This window comes from Cebus imitator, unplaced genomic scaffold, assembly GCF_001604975.1.
Source record: "Cebus imitator isolate Cc_AM_T3 unplaced genomic scaffold, Cebus_imitator-1.0 Scaffold17, whole genome shotgun sequence".
Classification (NCBI taxonomy): Eukaryota; Metazoa; Chordata; class Mammalia; order Primates; family Cebidae; genus Cebus; species Cebus imitator.
Window position 1 is genome coordinate 2,397,031 of NW_016107332.1, and position 20,506 is coordinate 2,417,536.

Consider the following 20,506-nt stretch of genomic DNA (forward strand, 5'->3'; position numbering starts at 1 on the left):
GTAAATCCTAAACAAAATCCTTGCATACCACATGTATATGTAATAATGCATCATGACCAAGTGGTTTAATTTCAGGCTAGTTTAGCATTTGAAAATCCATTTGTGTACATCATCAATGTAATTTTCTTGCCAAAAAATGGTTAACCTGAATTTAATCACGAGAAAAGTTAAATCCAAATTGGCATTTTTCAAAACAACTGTCTTGGACTCCTAAAGAATGTCTATGTAATAAAAAAAAATAGAAAAATATTCTGGATTAAAGGAGAGTGAACAGAAGCAACAGCTAAATGCTACCCAGGATCCTGGAAAGCATTCTGAATTTGTAAAAAATGGCACAAAGGACATTATTAACACAATTTAGGAAATTTGAATATAAATTATACATTAGATGATATAACAACGTTAAATGTTCCAAATATAATCATTAATTTGTAGGAGAATGCCCTTGCTTTTAGGGGAGACAGAGAAAAATACTCCTTGTTTTGGGGAGAGATAAAGACTGTGCTCCCCACTGTGCTGTCCCCTCTGTCTCTTTTTGTAGATGCAGGGTCTCATTATGCTGCCCAGGCTGGTCTTGAACTCCAGGACTCAAGCAATCGTCTCCCCTTAGTCTTCCAAAGTGCTGGCATTATAGGTGTGAGTCATCGCACCTGACACCAAAGGGAAATATTTAGGGGTAAATTGCTTTGATGTCTGCAACTAAATCTCAAATGGCTCAGCCAAAACCAAATCTTAAATGGCTCTAATAGCTGAGCCAAAACCAACTCAGTATTTGTGTGCTTGTGTGTGTGTGTGTGTGTGTATATGCGTGTATGTGTGTGTGCGTTTACGTGCACATGTGTGTGTGTGTGTGTGTGTGTGTGTGTGTGTACATAGTAGAGCAAATGGGGCAAAATATGAACAATTGGTGAATTCTGGTGAAGGATAGGATGTGAAACTTCACTGAAGCTTTGACATTGTTTAGAATAAAAACTCGGGAGAAAAATATGTAGAAAAAAACTATAAGGATTTTCCTGGAGAAGGAAAAGTTTAAATAACAAAATGTAAAGTGGCTGCTGATGTGAAGGAGATTAACAAATTAAATAAAGTGATAATGTAAAGTGTCTTTAAAAGAATACACAATGAAAAGGAATTCCTCAAAAAGGACTGAAAGCATAAATGGTCAGTTAGAAAAAGATCACATGCTTTAAAAAGAAGAGAAAATCAATATAATCACATGTACAGAATAATGAATAAAATCATATCATCCTTTAAATAGATATACATATCCACTGATAAAATTCATCATTCACAGCCTGACCAAAATGGTAAAACCCCATCTATACCAAAAATACAAAAATTAGCCGGGCATGGTGGTGCATACTTGTAATCTCAGCTACTTGGGAGGCTGAGGCAAGAAAATGGCTTGAACGCAGGAGGTAGAGTTTGTAGTGAGCCAAGATTGTGCCATTGCACTCCAGCCTGGGCAACAAGAGCAAAAGTCTGTCTCAAAATAAATAAATAAAACAAAATCACTTTCTAAATACCAAGAACAGTCAAAAAACCATTTTTAAAAGGATACCATTTGCAATGGCACCATAATATATGAAGTACCTCTGAAAAAAACTAACCAAATGTAGCTTGATGTCCTATCTTGGATATTGAGAATACTTTTTTTCTCGCTTTCCCTGGAAAACATCTCTCCACCCTCTTTACAAAGTGCCCTGTTTAAAGCCTTTTTATCTGCTTGCCTGTACTGCCCCAAAGAGAGCCTTATCATCTTGGTCAGGTAAATATGTGCCTTGTCGGAGTATGTGGGCAGGAAAATTCACTGCTCCTCAAGGCTTCACTAGGCAAGGCCACCTATGTCATTTCCGCAGCCCCTGAATGCATGATTGGGATGGACATACAGACGCTCCCTAACATACCATGGTTCACTTGGAATTCTTTCACTTTACCGTGGTGGGGAAACAATACTCGTTCAGTCCCAATTGTACTTCAAATTTTGAATTTTGATCTTTTCCTGGGCTAGTGCTGTGTAGTAGGATATTCTCTTGTGATGCTGGGCAGTGGCAACAAGCCACGGCTCCCAGACAGCCATGGCATCACAAGGATAAACAAGTGAGAGTCTACAGTGTGCTGTGCTGCCTGACGACTGTGCCCAGCTGCAGGCTGGCATGTAGGTGTTCTGAGTGGGCTTAAGGGAGGCTGGACTAAGCTAGGATGTTCAGTAGGTTGGGTGTATTAAGTGCATTTTTTTTAACCTATAGTGCTTCTGAGCTTAAGGGCCATTAAATGCATTTTTGACTTAGAATATTTTCAACTTACATTGTGTTTCTTGGGAGGTCACACCATCATAAGTTGAGGAGCATCTGTACTTGGCAGTTGGAGTAAACCCCCGGGTCCTTGGCCTGCGGAATAAGAGCTATCACAGTTGGGTAGGCAAGGTTGGAGCACCTGAAACTACGTCTCCACATACCTGTTCCTCCACCAACCAAGAGGATAAATTAAAGACAATATCACATTCTAGGGGGTTGATGGGAGGAGACTAGTGCCACTCTTAAAAATTTAAAGGATGCAGGGGTTGTGGTTTCTACTCTTCATCATATCTCCTTTCTATTTGCCAGTAGGGCACGGAGACTAGATAAAAATTATGGAGAATGACTGCACATTATTGCAAACTCAGCCAAGCAGTAGCCCCAATTACAGCTGCAGTGCCAGGTGTGGTACTGTTGCCAGGGCAGATTAATAAGACCTTGCCTACATAATATATGGCTGTTAAATGGGGGGAATATATTTATTTTTAAGCAGATCATGAAAGAAAATCAGAAATAATTTGCATTCTTATGGAATGGACACTATGCTTTATACTTTTGCCTTAGAACTATGCTAATTCTCCTGCCCTCTGTCATAACTTAGTACGAACAGATTCAAACCATCTGATCATCCTGCAGAGTATCACAGTGATCCATTATGCTGATGATGCCATGCTGACTCAGCAGGAGGGGCAAGAGGTGCTCCTCAGTGTGGCCCAGTACACTGGAGGTCTGGGTAAAACAAGCGTGCTGGTGAGGGTGGGAGACAAGCTCTGTGAAGATCAGAGTCCTGCCATTTTGGTAAAATAGATGGCGGCTGCTTTCTAGACACACTCAGCAGTGGCCTTGAAAGAGCAGCAATAAAACATCTTCTCATTGGCAGCACTTTGAGTAGCACACCTGGTCATCCACCTTCTGTGTTGGGAGGAGTGAGGTGCATGTATACATAGAGTTATGAGCAGCGGTGAAGTGAATGGCCTCGCTAGCTAGCTAGGAGTCTGAATGTATTAGAATATCTGAGACAAAGGAGATATGGGATAGAGGCACATAAATGGATTTAGGGAGTGAATACCACTTGTTATTTTTGTATCACGTGTAATGTCCACTAAGAAGTGTCCACCCCAGAAGAGGGATTGAACAACCAAGTAGGCAAAATGACTTGACTGGCTGACATTAGCTAGTTTTTGTCATCAGCCACCTCACAACAGGCACAATGGACTCATGAACAAAGTGGACACAGGGTCAGTGATGGAGGCCATGTATGAGTCAACCGCACGAACTCCCACTTACCAAGACAGATTTAACTATTGGTCCCTGGCATAGCTAATCTACTCGCAGCAGAGAACAACACTGAGCCTCCGATATGACACTATTCCTTGAGGAAACCAATCAGCCACTTGGTGGCAAGTTGACTTCATTGACCCCCTTTCATCCTGGAGGAGCCAGAGATTTGTTCCCACAGGAATAGAGTGCCTGACGCACAGGCATAAAATCCTGTAAGTCAGGTCACCCAAAGAGCAGAGCCACACTACAGTGAAGACGTGCAGGAGTGGGCACGTGCCCATGAGATTGACCAGCTGTATTACAATCACAACCTCCAGAGGCAGCCAACTTAGTAGAATTGGAGTACACTGTTGGAGGTGCAGGTGAGGCGCCAGCTCAGGGGCAATTGTCTGCAAGCATGGGGTGCTATCCTTCAGAATGCAGTAGCTGTGCTGAATCAGAGATTTCCATGTGTCACTGTGTCTCCAATAGGATCCCTGATTCAAAAGGCGAAATCAGGTAGTGGCCCCACTTACGTTCAGTAACTCACTGGAGAATTTTATTCTCTCCATCCCTGCAACTTTGGGGAGGTCGAAGGCCCTGGTCCTTTAAGGCAGTGCACTTTTGTCAAGAGACAAAGCAAGGGTCCTGATAAACTACAAGCTATGACTGATACCTGAGCATCTTTGACTCCTTATGTCTAGGGAGCAGCAAGAGTCGCTGTGTTGGCAGGGTTCATTGACCTTGATCGGCAGGTAGGTAGGGCTGCTGTTCCACAGTGGCAGCAGGAAGGATATGTGTGGAACCCAGAGGACACGCTTTGGTGTCCTTGGTGCTTCTTGTCTAATTGTAGCTGTGAATGGACAAAGACAACAGCCCTGGCCCAAGAAGGGTATGGTCACCAGGGGCTCAGACTCCTTAGGAATGAGGATTGGTGCACGTCCAGATGGGTGGAAGTGTTAGCTGAGGGTGAGTGGAATTTCAATTGTGGACAAGGGACATGATGAGTCCAGTTGTGGCCCTGAGATTATTTGCAGTGTCTGGGGTCCAAGAGGACCAAACTGACGCAGCTTTGATTCTGACACCATGGAAACGAGGCAGCTACCTGAAACCTCACTCACAAGTGGTATGTCTGTTGTATTCAGGAAGGAGTCATTTATTTCTAATCTTTCTTCCCTGTTACAAAAACCTAAATTATAGGTAATAAAGAAGAGTAGAGTGTGTCAAAAAGTAAAGCCTCAGTTTTCAATTATTTCCTACTTGGAGAGCTCACAACATAGGTATGAGGCTTTCTTCTTCCTCCCCCTCTCTTGAGCATAATAACAGCTCCAATAAGATGAGGCACACTCTCTGAGCATGCTAACAAAATATGCTCACAGGAGTGTCAATCTGGGCTGTGAAAGTTCTGACAATCTCAAAATGCTCTTGCTCCCTAGAAGCAAACCACAGAGACCTCTCTTCCCCCTCCTCCTCACCCTCCTGGCAACCAACCTCAGTATTATCCAAGCAGGATCCACAGAGTCACAAGTGCAGTTTTAGGAGCAAAAAGTGTTTAACAATAAGAGCCTGCATTTTTATGATGAACTCAGGAAGGAAGCTTTTTACAATTAATTTTCCTCTCAACCTCCCCTTTAGCTGTCATTAAACAGCGGTAGCAAAATTATCTTTTCTTTATGAAATAAAAAATAAAACACAGCTGGGTGCAGTGGCTCACATCCGTAATCCCAACACTTCAGGATGCCAAGGTGGGTGGATCACTTGAAGCTAGGAGTTCGAGACCAGTCTGAGCAACATGGTGAAATCCTGTCACCACAGAAAATTAAAAAATTAGCCAGGCATAGTGGTGTGCACCTGTAATCCCAGCTACTTGGGAGGCAGAGGTGGGAGGATTGCTTCAGCCTGGGAGGTCAAGGCTGCAGTAAGCCATGTTAGTGCCACTGCACTCTAGCCTGGGCAACTACCCTGTCTCAAAAGATAATTTCTTATTTGTCAGGTAAATGACTTGGTCTGGGTGATACAATCCGTGAATAGACACAGCAGAAATCTCCTGACTCTGAATGCCCTGCTTCAGTTACTGCTGCTGTTCCAGAATCATCTTTATGCGTGTGTTTCTGTGTATACTCCTTGTTCCTTTTTGAATCCCCACGGCATGGTGATTAACCAAGTTCCTTGCCAGAGGTCTGAATTATTCAATCGCTTTTTAGTATTTACCGTTTGTGACTTTTTTCTATATAACTTTGCTTTTACCATCCCAACCCTTAATATTCTCTGCAAAGGATAGGTAAACACTTTTCTAGTAATTTTTTTTTGTTTACATCATATTTTATTTTATTACAGTCAATAAATATACTTTTACATATAAAATCATTATAGAAGACATATTTTAAGGCACTAAGACTCAAAAGCAAAGGAACCTATTAGACTTTGCTCTCTAATTTGAAACATTAAAACATGAGAGGTAAACCTGCCAACTTAATTTTGAGTTTGCAAGCTTACATTTAATAGAATAAATTAGGTAGCTTCAGAAATCTCAAGTAAGGAAATTAACAGGCTGAACTAATAATCTTGACATGGCTTGATTATCACTTAGTTTATACTGATGACTCATTTACCTTTTTATTTATGAATCTAAACTGAGTGACAGTAGAGCTGTTAGAGGTACAATAGAGCTATTCACTGATGAGAAACATCTACTCATTGTCTATAACTCTGGACATTGCATCTTGCTTTAAAATGCAAATTGTTCATGTCTTGAGCCTCTTACTGAGCAGCGCATGTGTATCTGTGTATATTCCATTTCTCTTTGTGCTGGGATTTTCTTTGGAGTCAGTGGTGCTGTCCCTAAGCAGTTCTACGTATGCTTCTTTCAGCATCTGCAAAACAGGCACACAAAGCTTCAGTGGGCATCCACCTCCAATCCCAACCAGCCTCCACAGGACTGACTTAACAAGCCCACACACAAACAAAGGACACAGAAAAACCAAACAAAGCAACACTGCTTGCTCCTTTCTAAACCTTTCCTCAGTATCTTCAACAGACATTTAAAATGGGATGTCAACAGAAAATCTGGGACTCCGAGTCAACTTTTCATAAAATGTGTGCCAACTTTGCTAACCCCAAAGTGGGATTTCTTCCACTGAACACTTTTTTTTGTTTGTTTTTGCAGGACTCTTTTTAATGCTTAAGGAACCAGTTTTTACAGCTTCTGTCTTGGCCTTGATAAACTACTCTTGACATCAAAGAATAATTGATTCCTATAATTGGTTTGTGTGGTTAGACAAGACAGAAGTCATGCCGTTAGCAAATCACTTGCTCTCATTCAAACAGCCTGATGTTTTCTAATCATGGAAGAAGACTGCTGACTCCACTGCATGCGCAGGCAGGCTCGAGGCACTGAGTGTCCCTTTATGCATCTAACTCGTAAACAAACAACAAATTATGCAACAAAGCCTCTGAAGTTTTTGCCTTTCTGTTTCCCAGCCCAGGGTGCTCTTTCTCATACCCTGGGCAACTCAGGAGAGAATGGCAAGGCCCTCTGCTGGAAGCACATCAAATGCAGAAACTAGGCCAGGCAGTGCCAGACGGTTCCCAGGCCCTGCTACCATTCGAAGCTTACATCTTAGTTCATTTCAGGACCAAACTCTGGCGCTTCAGAACCTCCCTGCTAATGCTTCTGCTGATTGTAAAAGCAGTGTGTGAGAATTGAAGGCAATGTCAGGCAGCCCTCAGGAAAAACAGGAAGGAGCTTAGGGGGCTTAGGATGTTTTTATCATCTCTCTATATATTTCATAGGCCCTCTTTTGCAGGTCCCCGAGGTTGCCTTTGGTATGGGAATGATCTTGTAGGAATGGTTCTTTGGCTTTAGTCCTGTCAAATGATATACTTGCTGTGAAGATTTAATTGTGCACTCAAAATTGCAATAATAAGCCAACATAATACAGGCTGGTATTGCTCTAATGGTCATTGCACAATTTTTTGAAAATTTGTATTCCTTTTTAAACATTCCTCAAATTTCAAACTTTCCCCCTAAAAATAAAGTAGCCGACTCTTACCTTTGTTTTGCATGGGGTATTCTCAGAGGTCACACTTTCAGTTTTGGTTCCCGTGGCTTCTTCTAAAACTAAATCAAGGAAGGTGTTATGGAGAAGACAGAATAACATAAAAACCGTAAAAAAAAAAAAACAACCTTTTTGGTATCTTAGCAACATCTTTAATGAAGAATAGAAGGAAATGTAATGTGTTAAAATAATGTCACTATTGAATTGCTTTAAGACATTTTTGTAGTATTTCGCCATTATCATTTATAAATGGCACTAAGCCCATTATACCTATGCCTCATTCACTTTATTCAAATTCTTCTGGCCCACTATTACTAATGCTCAAGCTCTGTGTTGATGGAGACATAGAGTGACAGATTGCCCCAAGCTGCACTCTCTCTTCTATCCAGCCCTATGAGACCAAAGGACACACCTGCTTGTGAGAATGCTTGCCAGGTCTGGCTGTGAGCATATTCTCTGAGTCCAAAGACAGTGACCGTATTATGAATAACTTATGTGGACTCTCAAGTTTCCAAACATTCACTGTTCACTATCTGTTTTGTATGCTATATTGATTCCTGGCTTCTCGGCTTTATCGTAACCCCAAAAGGCTGAGAGGTGAGTAGAGAAATTGAATCTTTTCCCTCCCTCCCTCCCTTCCTCCCTTCCTTCCTTCCTTCCCTCCCTCCCTCCTCCCTTCCTTTCTTCCTTCCTTCCTCTCTCCCTTCCTCCCTCCCTCTCTTTTCTTTTTTCGTTCTTTTTCTTTTTTTTTTTGAGAGATAGAGTCTCACTCTGTCACCCATGCTGAAGTGTAGTGGCATGGCTCACTGCAACCTCCACCTTGCAGGCTCAAGTAATTCTCCCACCTCAGCCAAGTCCCAAGTAGCTGGGAATACAGTAGCACACACTACCACGTCCGACTAATTTTTGCATTTTTTTGTAGAGAAAGCCTTTCACTGTGTTGCCCAGGCTGGACTCCAACTCCTGAGAGATCCTGATCTCAACTCAAGCGGTCCACCTACCTCGGCCTCTCAAAGTGCTGGGATCTTAGAGGCATGTGCCACCATGCAGGCCTGATTTGTAAAAATACAACTAAAGCAAAAACAACAATATCTATCACTTTGATTACACGTTATGCTCTTCAACATGGTTTTACAGTGCTAATTTACTTTCTAATCCAACATATGTTCATAAAAGAAAAATAAATTAACCTGGTTACATAACACAGATAAACAAAAGATACATTTTTTTGCTAGACCATAATTCTGAATAACAAAAGTCTTCAAAAGTTAAATAGTAATAAAACAAGAATATTTTAATATTTTAAATATTTTTAAAGAAAAAAGCAAAAGAAAAAAATTAAAAATTAAGGCTGGGTGCAGTGGCTCACACGTGTAATCTTAGCACTTTGGGAGGCTGAGGCCGGAGTTTTATACCAGCCTGGCCAACATGGTGAAACCCATCTCTGCTAAAAATACAAACAGTAGCTGGGCATGGAGGTGGGTGCCTGTAACCCCAGCTACTCAGGAGGCTGAGGCAGAATTGCTTGAACCCGGGAGGCAGAGGTTGCAGTGAGCCGAGATCGGGCCACTGCACTCCAGCCTGGGTGACAGAGCAAGACTCTATCTACAGAAAAAAAAATTAAAAACTAAAAATTAAAAGTGCAAAGTTAGGCTGGACATGGTGGCTTACATCTGTAATCCTAGTACTTTGGGAGGCTGAGGTGAGTGCATCACCTGAGGTCAGGAGTTCGGCGCTAACATGGCCAACATGGTGAAACACCATCTCTACTAAAAACACAGAAATTAGCCAGGCATGGTGGTATGCACCTGTAATCCCAGCTACTTGGGAGACTGTGGCAGGAGAATTGCTGAAACCCGGGAGACAGAGGTTGCAGTGAGCTGAGATTGCGCCACTGCACTCCGGCCTGCCCGACAGAGCAAGACTCTAACTCAGAAAAACAAAAAACAACAACAAAAAAAACCCCTGCAAAGTTAAACGATTCACCATATAGCAAAGAACTGTCATACTATAGCCTATAATTTTTTATTAGGAATGTTTCATGTATTCATGGTATAATGCTGAAATACTATACACTGCAGTATTTGTGGTACATGGCACAATGCAGACACGCACTTTTAAATAGGCTAGCTAGTCTAATGTAAAAATAAATGACAAAACAGTATGCTCTTGCAGCAAAAACTTATATTTGGGGTTATATGAGTACAAACTGAAAATTTCAGTTTAAGAGTCCATGTAGTTATTTTTTCAGCTATCTTTTTCTAATCCTAAATGGAAAGTTACATATTTATTTCTTCCCTGCCTCTCTTCCATCATGAATAACAAGATGCATATGGTCATTATGGCTAGGCCAGGGGTTGGGGGGCGGGTCTGGGAGAGGGAACAAGGAGACATCTTAAAGATCCATGGACCCACCTGTTAGAATCCCATCAAGTTGGTCCACCATGAACTTTGCATCTTCTTCAGTGAAGCACATAGGTGGTTTTATTTTAAGTACATTTCTATGAGGTCCATCAGCACTGAGAAGCACACGTTTTTCTTTCATCCTAATTTGTGCAGGAAAGGCATGTGAGTACATGCAAAGGATAACTACACTTACTTACTGAAGAATGATTTAAACATAGAGCAGTTAAGTATTCTGCATTTAAGGAGCCCACGTTATAAATAGGACATATTTTAAAATTTCCTTTTTTCAGAGGGATGGGAGGAAGCCAAACAAGCTTTCAAGTGGGTAGACATTATGGAGCCAAGATACCAAACAGGTGGGTGTGGGGGTAAATTACTTGTAGATGATGTGCTGAGCTTCAGCTGTGGCAGGGGTCCTTTTCTGATGGTCCTTCACTAAATCAATTCCAATAAAAAGCCCAATGCCCCTGCGAGAGGTGAAGGAAAACTTGACACACAATCTGTCCAAAATTTCATGGTCACAAAAAGTTAATACTATCCCCAAACTTCCATTTAACTTCAAAGTTTAATTCTAACTAATCCAAGATACCAGTCTGTTTACAGTTGTTTCTACTTCTGAAAATAAATTAGTTTTTGTCATCCAGTTTTCTTTTCTCAATTATAAAAGAAAAAGGCTTAAAAACAACCCTTTCATGCTATTTAATTTCTCAGGATGTTCATGATGGTAAATGTTGACATATATATGAAATATACATATGAAAAATATCCAGCTTTTCAGAAGAGAACTTTAAATAATTTTCAATAAATCATTTAGAGTTACATTAAGCTCCTTCTTTTCATCTTTTGGGTGCTGACATTATCCTACTTTATTAAAAAAGCGTAAGTCAGGAAAGACATATACCCAAATATTTTTTGTTGTTGTTGCTTTATTTATTTATTTATTTAATAGTAACGAGATCTTATTATGTTGCCCAGGCTGGTCTCAAACTCCTGGGCTCAAGCACTTTTCCTGCCTCTGCCTCCCAAGGTGCTAGGATTACAGATGTGAACCACTACACCTGGCCCCACACAAATGTTAACAGTGGATTCTAGAATAAGAATAATTTCTGCTATCTCTGTTTTTTGGTGTTTTCTATATTTAGTTACATTGTAAACTTATAAGATAAAATATAAACTGCTATTACTATTATTATTAGAGACAGGGTCCCACTCTATCACCCAAGCTGGAGTGCAGTGATACAATCTCGGCTCACTGCAACCTCCACCTCCCAGGCTAAAGCTATTCTCATGCCTCAGCCTCCCGAGTAGCTGGAACTATAGGTGTGCACCACCATGCCTGGCTAATTTTTTGTAGTTTTAATAGAGATGGGATTTCACCATGTTGCTCAGGCTATAAGCTATTATGATTTTGAAAAATATGAGTAACTACATGACAACTTCATAATGAACCTACCTAATATCTCCTATCAAAGTGTGTTTAGCCTTCTGCTTTTTCAGTAACTCAGTGAGAAAATTCCCTACTCTGGTGGCATTTTCTTGGAGGTCTTCTTTTTCAATTACATCCAGGACAGCCAAACCAACAGCACAAGATACTGGATTTCCTGCATACTACAAAAAAAAGGACAACTGAGAAAATAAACCAGTTGAATGGGTGGTATTCCCTCATCCATGAGAAATCTGACTCATACATACTTAAGTGAAGATATAATTTAATAAAATGCTCTCTTGTAATATTAGTTTTTCATATTTAGAATAGAGAATGATTCTATTTATGCAGGATTGAGTGAAAATTCATTCTAAATTATATTCTCCAAGCTGCATAACTGATATGAAGGACTACCAGAGAATTTATTTGCTCATCCAAACAAACACCAGACATTATGTTGGGAATTAAGGATTTCATAGTGTTGCCCAATGAGGGAAACAGGAGCTCCTGTCCTTGAAGAGCTGAGCAAAAATAGCTAAGCAATGACAATTTTCTCGAAATAATTTATGTCCTCAGACTTTTTTTTTTTTTTTTTTTTTGAGATGGAGTCTTGCCCTGTGGCCCAGGCTGGAGTGTAATGGTAGGATCTAGGCTCACTGCAACCTCCATCTCCCAGCTTCAAGCGATTTTCCTGCCTCACTCTCCTGAGTAGCTGGGATTACAGGCATGCACCACTATGCCAGGCTAATTTTTGTATCTTTAGTAGAGATGGGGTTTCACCATGTTGGCCAGACTAGTCTGGAACTCGTGACCTCGTGGATCTGCCCACCGTGGCCTCCCAAAGTGCTGGCATTACAGGCGTGAGCCACCATACCTGGCCTGTCCTCAGATTTGAATCTTACTTTTAGCTGTAACAAGTCCTATTATATATACTACACAAACTACAATAATTTTTCCAAGCTTAAAGCTTATGGGAATAAAGCAAAGAAATATAATTTCCCTAAGTTAAAAATATAGTATCTCTTATGGCAGCCATATAACTTTTATAGTACTGAGTCATCAAAACCCTTTAAAAGTGTTTTGGAAATTTAAGTATGGTATGAAACAAAGAAATGAAAATATCATAGCCTCTAGAATTTAGCAGGGCAAACATCTATCATTGGAAAAATGAATAAGACTGTTTTAGGATAGGTAAAGATATACAAGGAAAAATACAAGAAGCATTTTGCCAGATAGATAGAATGAAATCTGGTTAGGTAAAAGTTTGGCCATACCTAATGCACATGGGGCTTAAAACCTAGACGATGGGTTGATAAGTGCAGCAAACCACCATTGCACAAGTATACCTATGTAACAAATCTGCACATTCTGTGCATGTATCCTGGAACTTAAAGTTAAATATATATATATATATATATATATATATATATATACACACACACACACACACACACACACACACACACACATATACATACAAATATATATATATATATACACATACATATATATATAGGATATTTTATTAAAATAAGAAAAAAACAGTTTGGTCAGAGTTCTGGGTGGTTAGCTGGCAACCCTGAGCTTTATTCTTCACTACATTGGCAAAAAATACAAGAACATGCATTGTTTTTCCTTCTTAGCATTAAAGATGGAGACCATAATTTACCGTATTAAAATATTCCATCCCAGAGCTACTGAAGGCTTCTGCAATTTCTTTGGTTGTTACCACACATGCCACTGGGTGGCCGTTGCCCATAGATTTTCCCATTGTGACGATGTCTGGAACAAAGTCTTCGCCATGCATTTGGAAGCTCCAGAAATGTTTCCCAACTCGGCCAAAGCCCACCTGAACTTCATCAGCTATAAACACACCCCCTGCACCATGTACATACCTGAAAAGCAAAGCGGTAGTCTAATGCCTTCAGGTCACTGAGAGTCCCCAGACCCGCCCACAAAGAAGCCAATTATTGATGACAAAAAATACGATTAACCTGAAGCCTTAATTTTTGTTAAAAACATTTTAGTACTCTAAATCCCACATATATATCATTGACTTTACAATATAATCACATAATTTTTAGATGAAATATATTCCACACGATTTGGGTTTGTGCTGCTTAAAGTAAGCTATATTGCAGTATTTTTAATTTTTTTAAGAGATGGGGTCTTACCCTGTTGCCCAGGCTGGAGTGCAGTGGTGGGATCAAACTCCCTGTAACCTCAAATTCCTGGGCTCAAGCCATCCTCCCACCTCAGCCTCCCGAGTAGCTGAAACTACAGGCATGCACCACCATGCCCAGATAATATTTTTTAAAAATTTTTGTAGAGAGGGGGTCTTGCTATATTGCGCAGGCTGGTCTTGAACTCCTGGCCTCAAGTGATCCTCCTACCTTGACCTCCCAAAGCGCTGGGATTATAGGCATGAGTCACAGCACCCAGTCCTATTGCATTATTTTAAGTGGGAAGAGAAAGAATCAAACAAGTAGTTGTTAATAGGGTTAATCTTCAAGTATTTACTAATTGGGCAGGTTTGTGTGATGGTTAATACTGTCAACTTGATTGAATTGAAGGACATCAGGTACTGATTCTGGGTGTATCTGTGAGGGTGTTGTCAAAAGAGATTAACATGAGCCAGTGGGCTGGGGAAGGCAGATCCATCCTTAATCTGGTGGGCACAATCTAATCAGCTGCCAGTGAATATAAAGCAGGCAGAAAACCATGGAAAGGAGAGATGGACCTAGCCTCCCAGCCTATATCTTTCTCCCATGCTGGATGCTTCCTGCTCTCAAACATCGGACTCCAAGTTCTTCAGTTTTGGGACTTGGACTGGCTGTCCTTGCTCCTCAGCTTGCAGACAGCCTGTTGTGGGAACTGTGATCGTGTAAGTTAATACTTAATAAACTCCCCTGAATAGTTCTGTCCCTCTAGAGAACCCTGACTAATATAGATTTGGTATTAGTCAATCAGAGAGGATGTAGGCTTGGGGCTGGAGTGGAGTTCTGAACCCCTGCTATTGGACCATGTGTAAACCTTGTACTTGCTGGATCTTGGGGAGGGCTGAGAGAGCAACCAGGAGTCCTGGGATGGCAGGTATTCAGGTTTGGCTGTTTACCAGCTAATCAGTAATTATTTTAATACTTCAGCAACTAGTATGGCCCTACAGAATTGTCACCGTGCTCTCAGTTTGACCAAAGAGGCCCAAGTCAAGTACATACTCTGCCACTTTCTGGAAGTAGCCTGCTGGAGGAATTATTTGTCCGCCACAACTCTGCATGGATTCAGCAATAAAGGCAGCAATCTATACAAGAGAAGACGGGGTCAAAGTCCATTAGGTCCCCCTACAACCCCTCCCCGCCAAAGAGGATATCTTATAGAGCAGGTTATTTTTAAAATGGCTAGGAATAGAACTAAGAATGGCAAGTGGCAAATTGGCTATTTGATTTTTAAAAAAAAGGAAAATGTGTCTATGTTGGTAAAGCAATTGATTTAAATCATTAACTTCTGAAAATCTAGGATACCAATAAATCTACCATGAGAAATAGAGGAGATTGGAGGGCAACGTCCATTTCTCCATCATTACATGCAGTGGTTTCATTAGGATGAACTGAATATGACTGATACTTTTATTAGTCTTTGATTATGAACCTGTAAAAAAAATTACCTAGGTTCCAAAGGCATTATTGTGATGCTTGTTTCTTAAACTTGTAAAGTAGGGCCACTTGAGGCTGGAATTTGCACCGTGGAAATGGGAGGGTGGTTGGTGGACACACACTATAGTTACTATACCGTATTTCTAGGTTTCTCCCTAAACCACGCTTAACTCAACAGTGGGCAATTAACAATAGAAACTACAGATGAAGCATCCTAGAGGCTAAGAAAAGGAAAGTAGGAAATAGATAATGTTGAAGAGAAAGCACTAAGCACATGAGATAAGAAATCAAGAGAACCCAGGTTCTAGTTCAGACTACCCCTTAGTAATTGTATGACCTTAGATTAAATCCTTCACTTTTTAGGTATTTAGTTTCTTAGCTGCAAAATGAGGCTGTTGGACTCAAGATTTCTGCTATACAATTCCATGACTTTGCAAGCACATCTAATATTCTGAAGGACTGATTTTATATTTGTTCATTGTTTTCATCACTGCTAATATGATAACAACAATCCAATAAATGCTGAATGCTAATCTTCTCAAAAAATTCTTCAAACCCTCTTTTAGCAGGAGTGGGTCCATAAGATCTTGTTAACGTAAATAAAGTAAATTTTTTTCCTAAAAGCATTGTTTGCCTAAAAGCATTACATTTTTTCCTAAAAGCGTTTGTGAAGAATTGACATTTGTTTAAACAGGTGTAGATCACATTTGAAGAGGAAGGGTATGAAGCTCCCCACAACATGTAGAACTTTAGGTCTACTTGCACAGATGTTTCACATCAGAAGATAGGAAAAACAAACGGGTTGGAAAGAAAAAGCAGCAGTTAAGAAATGTGAATGGCTCTCCAGTCATGAAGACAAAAATATTTGAGTTAATCAGAAAAAGAAAAGGCCTCATTTTTATTTCAATTAAGGTTGTTTTTTCAATAGCCAAGTCTATGCCATAAGACAATTTTAAGGCAAAATATTGTCAAGTTGCATCAAAATCCACATAATTAACCTATAGATGGGCTGAGGGTTGAACATTAAGCCTAAGACAGTAGGGTGATGGCTGAGAAAGCGAAAACACTTTTTCCTGCTCAAGGATTTTCTTTCTGTCTTAGAAGTCCAGGCCCAAATTGGAAGAACATTTTCTGCCTTGGCTTACCCAGGTGCAAACCGGCCCCAGGCTCTATGGCTTCAAGAAGATTGAAGTTCAAGAGAAGCACCAAGGCTCCCTTGTGGGTCTGGAAGTCTGCATTGGTCCTGAGGTCCCAGGGCTACTTTATTTGCCTCTTCTCTTCCCTTCACCATATAATGACCCCTGGTGTTATTACCAGTTGAAATAATCCATCCCTGAGTTACCACCTGTCAAAATTCTCTCTTCCCCTATCCCTCTAGACTAGATCCTGTGTACCACTGAAAAGGTCAGAAATAAGCCACCAGTTCTGGAACTGGATAGTGATTGTATTTCCAAGATAAATACAAATAGACAGTCTTAGAGGCATGATTGTAATAATGCATCTCTTCAGTGAATTCCAACAGTTTCAATCCCTTTTATAAAAGATGTTAAGATGTTTCCAAAGCTATAAATACAAACCGTCCTCCCACTGCTCTGAGCATCTTCAATGATTTTCTTCACTTCATCTGCGTAAGCACTGGCTGGGTCTTGATGGTCTTCTTTATATTTTCCTCTGTAAGTATCTGGAGTTGGTGCCTGAAAACATCAAATAATGCGGTTGCTTATAATTTATCCTTTCGACAACCCTTAAAAAAAAAGGCATTTCCTCACAAGGACATGTTAGCATAGCGATCATGTAAACTTAAGATACTTCAGGGTTTTCTGTTCTTTTTTTTCCTTAACATTTCTAAATTCTGTGAAGAATTGACATCTTTGAATTGTGAACAGAAGCTTGGATTTGCTTCCAGACTATTATATATCAAGACTGTATCCCTGTTCACATAAATAGAAAATTCAAATCAACAAGTGTGATGATACTATTTAAAAATGTCAGTGAATGGAAACTGTATTAACTAGTCTATATTTAAAATGAGCCAACACTTATCAACAATACTACAAATCGTAATCATTCAGAAAACTAGAGTGCGTTAGCACTTACTCCAGATCTTAAAATCTTGAAAGAAAGTATGATGATTCTCAACAAATTCGGCCAGGCGCAGTGGCTCAGGCCTGTAATCCCAGCACATTGGGAGGCTGAGGTGTGCAGATCTCTTAAGGTTAGGAGTTTGAGATCAGTCTGGCCTACATGGTGAAACCCTGTCTCTACAAAAAATACAAAAATTAGCAGGGTTTGGTGGGGTACTCCTGTAATCCCAGCTCCTCAAGAGGCTGAGGCTGAAAAATCGCTTGAACCTGGTAGGTGGAGGTTTCAGTGGTGCCACTGCACTCCAGCCTGGATACCAAAGTGAGACTCCATCTCAAAAAAAAAAAAAAGAAAAAGAAAAAGAAATTACACTGATCCTCAGACAACACACCAAGTATATTTCACTTTTCAACAACTTGGTTGGTTTCTTTATTTTACTTAATAAAGCTACATAATAATTTAGCATTATTATACGGAGCGATTTATTTTTTCTTTTCTTTTCTTTTTTGAGATGGAGACTTGCTCTGTTACCCAGGCCAGAGTGCAGTGGTATGATCTTGGCTCACTGCAACCTCCCCTCTTGGGTTCAAGTTATTCTCCTGCCTCAGCCTCCCAAGTTGCTGGGACTACAGGCACCTGTCACCACGCCTGGCTAATATTTGTACTTTTTTAAACTAGAGACATGGTTTTGCCATCTTAGCCAGGCTGGTCTCGCGCTCCCGACCTCAAGTGATCTGCCTGCCTCGGCCTCCCAAAGTGCTGGAATTACAGGTGTGAGCCACTGTGCCCGGCCAAGAACAATTTGAAGACATTCATACACACTTAGTTCAACTCTGAATGTTGAGCTGGCATCTGTGATAGACAATGTAACTGAAGATGAAGAAGCAAGAAAAGTAAAGTGATAGTTCTGACAACTACTAAACTAATTTGCCTATTGTAATACTCATCAATAGATTTTAAATCACATTCGGTCATTATTTAGCCCTTTGACTTTTAGCAAGCCACATAACTGCTCCTGATTTTAGTGTCTTGTTCAAGGTTCATTTAGATGAAATTATTGAGCTGGATTATCATGAAGCATTCTTTCAGTACTAACATTCAGATTAGGATTCTAAGACACTTACCACATGTACAAATTCTTTTTTGACATCTTTTCCTTTCAGAAATTTATATGGGCTAATCTCAATTAAGGATGATAGGTGACCATGGTAAGCACTGAAAAGAAAAAAAACAATAACCAAAATAACTCCAAGAGAGATGTTTTCAAATATATGAAAACCAGCGTTACGTTTCACCCATATGCATCCATCCAGCGAGAATCTCAACATTGGTGCGAGATTTAACTATATGGGATCTAATTTTTCATGGCAAGACTGGCCCTTAATGTGTCCAATTCTTCTTTTACATGTAATAAAATCCAGAAAGTCAAGCATGTGTCCTCATTGACAATTTCTTTTTAGTTGGGAAAAACTGATGTATTTAGATTATATCACTAAATTAGGTTGTCTAAATGTGAAAAATTGTTTTCTATATCTTCATGCAATATTTTACATGTACATATTTTTTAAATGTGTTAAAAGAATATGTGTTACATTCTACTAAATTTAAAAACAACTTTATATCACAGAATGGGCCTCTGTTTCTGTTTGGGATGATTTCTAAAATATGTCCACTTGCAAATATTAGGCAAATACTAGTTGAGAAGGAAAAGGAGGTCTTTTTAAGAACTAAGATTGAGGCTATATGCAGAAGAATGAAGCCGGACCCCTGCATTTTACCATATACAAAAATTAACTCAACAAGGATTAAAGCCTTAAATTTAAGACTTAAAACTGTAAAAATCCTAGAAGAAGCCCTAGGAAATACTATTCTTGACATCAGCCTTGGCAAAGAATTTATGAATAAGTTCCCAAAAGCAACTGGGAAAGGCATTAAATGAGGTGCATAGTTAATGTCACCCTCTACATCTAAGGTTAGTGGGGTGGGGTGGAGGAGTAGACAAAAGTTTAAAAGAAAAAAGATCCCTAGGCTGGACTCGGGGACTCAAACGCCTATAATCCCAGGACTTTGGGAGGCCAAGGTGGGCGGATCACTTTAAGCTCAGGAATTCGAAACCAGCCTGGCCAACACGGTGAAACCCTGTCTCTACTAAAAATACAAAACGTTAGTCGAACGTGGCGTTGGGTACCTGTAATCCCAGCTAACTCAGGAGGCTGAGGCAGGAGAACCACTTAAACCCAGGAGGCAGAGGTTGCAGTGAGCAGAGATCATGCCACTGTACTCCAGCCTGGGTGACAGACCAAGACTCTGTCTCCAAAAAAAAAAAAACCAAAAACTCTAATAAAGATGGAAGTTGCCAGATTTCTTGTTTAAAAAGTAATAAATTCATTTAATAATACATTATTAAAACGTAACAAATAAATAAAGATGTAATGAATAAATTCAATAAATTGAGAGGTAAGATTAGATAGTGGTTGCTAATAATTATAAGCTAATGAAAAAGTTTTAAATTTTACCTGACTGCTTGCTTTCTTTAAAATTTGTTCTAAATTGTTATCTTTAAAATTAGTAATTGTGGATAATCACGGTAGTGAAGTGAATGCTTTAATTTTTCAGAAATTCATTGTATTTTTATTTGGAAAATTATTGATTTACTTACATGTTAATAATAGCTAAATAAATGTGTGTGAAAAGTAAGCCATTGTTCATGCAAACTCCATGAAGCTACATCCCCTATAGTACCCAAGAGAACCTCTCCCACTTCCTGGTACTTAGAAGGAATTAAGTATCCCTCTGGATTTAAGCTGGCCTTGATAGCTTAATACATCATTTTAAAAACATTGCTCCATATATCTGTCTTCTTTCACATGTGTTTATGGTATTAGTATGGATAGGATTGATACAACTTTGTCTCTGAAGAAGCTTCTTGCTTAGAAATCTTGTGTCCAAGACTTACTGGTCAAGAGTGATCACATCTTGGTGGCCTGTGAACTGCTGAGCCAGGCGTAAGGCTAAGTCGTTGGCTTCGGATCTATTAAGATAACACAGAGAGAGAGGACAGTGCGACACAATCTCTTTTTAAAACATTTAGGATGTACCAGGTGTCATAGGTTATGCCTGTAATCATATCACTTTGGATGCTGAGGAGGGCTGACTGTCTGAGCCCAGGAGTTCGAGACCAGCCTGGGCAACACCGTGAAGCTCTGTCTCTACTACAGAAAATTAGCCAGCATGGCGGCCTTCTCCTGTAATCCCAGCTAATCAGGAGGCTGAGGCGGGAGAATTGATTGAACCTGGGAGGTGGAGGTTGCAGTGAGCCAGGAT

The 20,506-nt window shown here is 40.0% G+C and overlaps 1 protein-coding gene across 3 annotated transcripts in view; it reads right to left on the reverse strand.

The window, feature by feature from the left end:
• Positions 1-2,305: 2,305 nt before the first annotated feature.
• Positions 2,306-20,506, reverse strand: part of ETNPPL (ethanolamine-phosphate phospho-lyase) — a 24,690-nt gene continuing 6,489 nt past the window's right edge. For 2 of the 3 annotated variants that reach the window (XM_017509207.2, XM_017509215.2), the window contains 10 exons: positions 20,139-20,213; positions 18,307-18,397; positions 16,678-16,794; positions 14,666-14,748; positions 13,117-13,342; positions 11,475-11,629; positions 10,399-10,488; positions 10,031-10,161; positions 7,610-7,677; positions 6,010-6,430 (listed from right to left, as the gene is read on the reverse strand). In XM_017509207.2, coding sequence (XP_017364696.1) covers positions 6,302-6,430; positions 7,610-7,677; positions 10,031-10,161; positions 10,399-10,488; positions 11,475-11,629; positions 13,117-13,342; positions 14,666-14,748; positions 16,678-16,794; positions 18,307-18,397; positions 20,139-20,213 — 1,165 coding nt within the window. In that variant the 3' untranslated portion in view covers positions 6,010-6,301. Of the gene's footprint in view, positions 2,391-6,009; positions 6,431-7,609; positions 7,678-10,030; positions 10,162-10,398; positions 10,489-11,474; positions 11,630-13,116; positions 13,343-14,665; positions 14,749-16,677; positions 16,795-18,306; positions 18,398-20,138; positions 20,214-20,506 lie in introns of those variants that run through there. The other variant, XM_037731747.1, reaches the window with a different exon arrangement.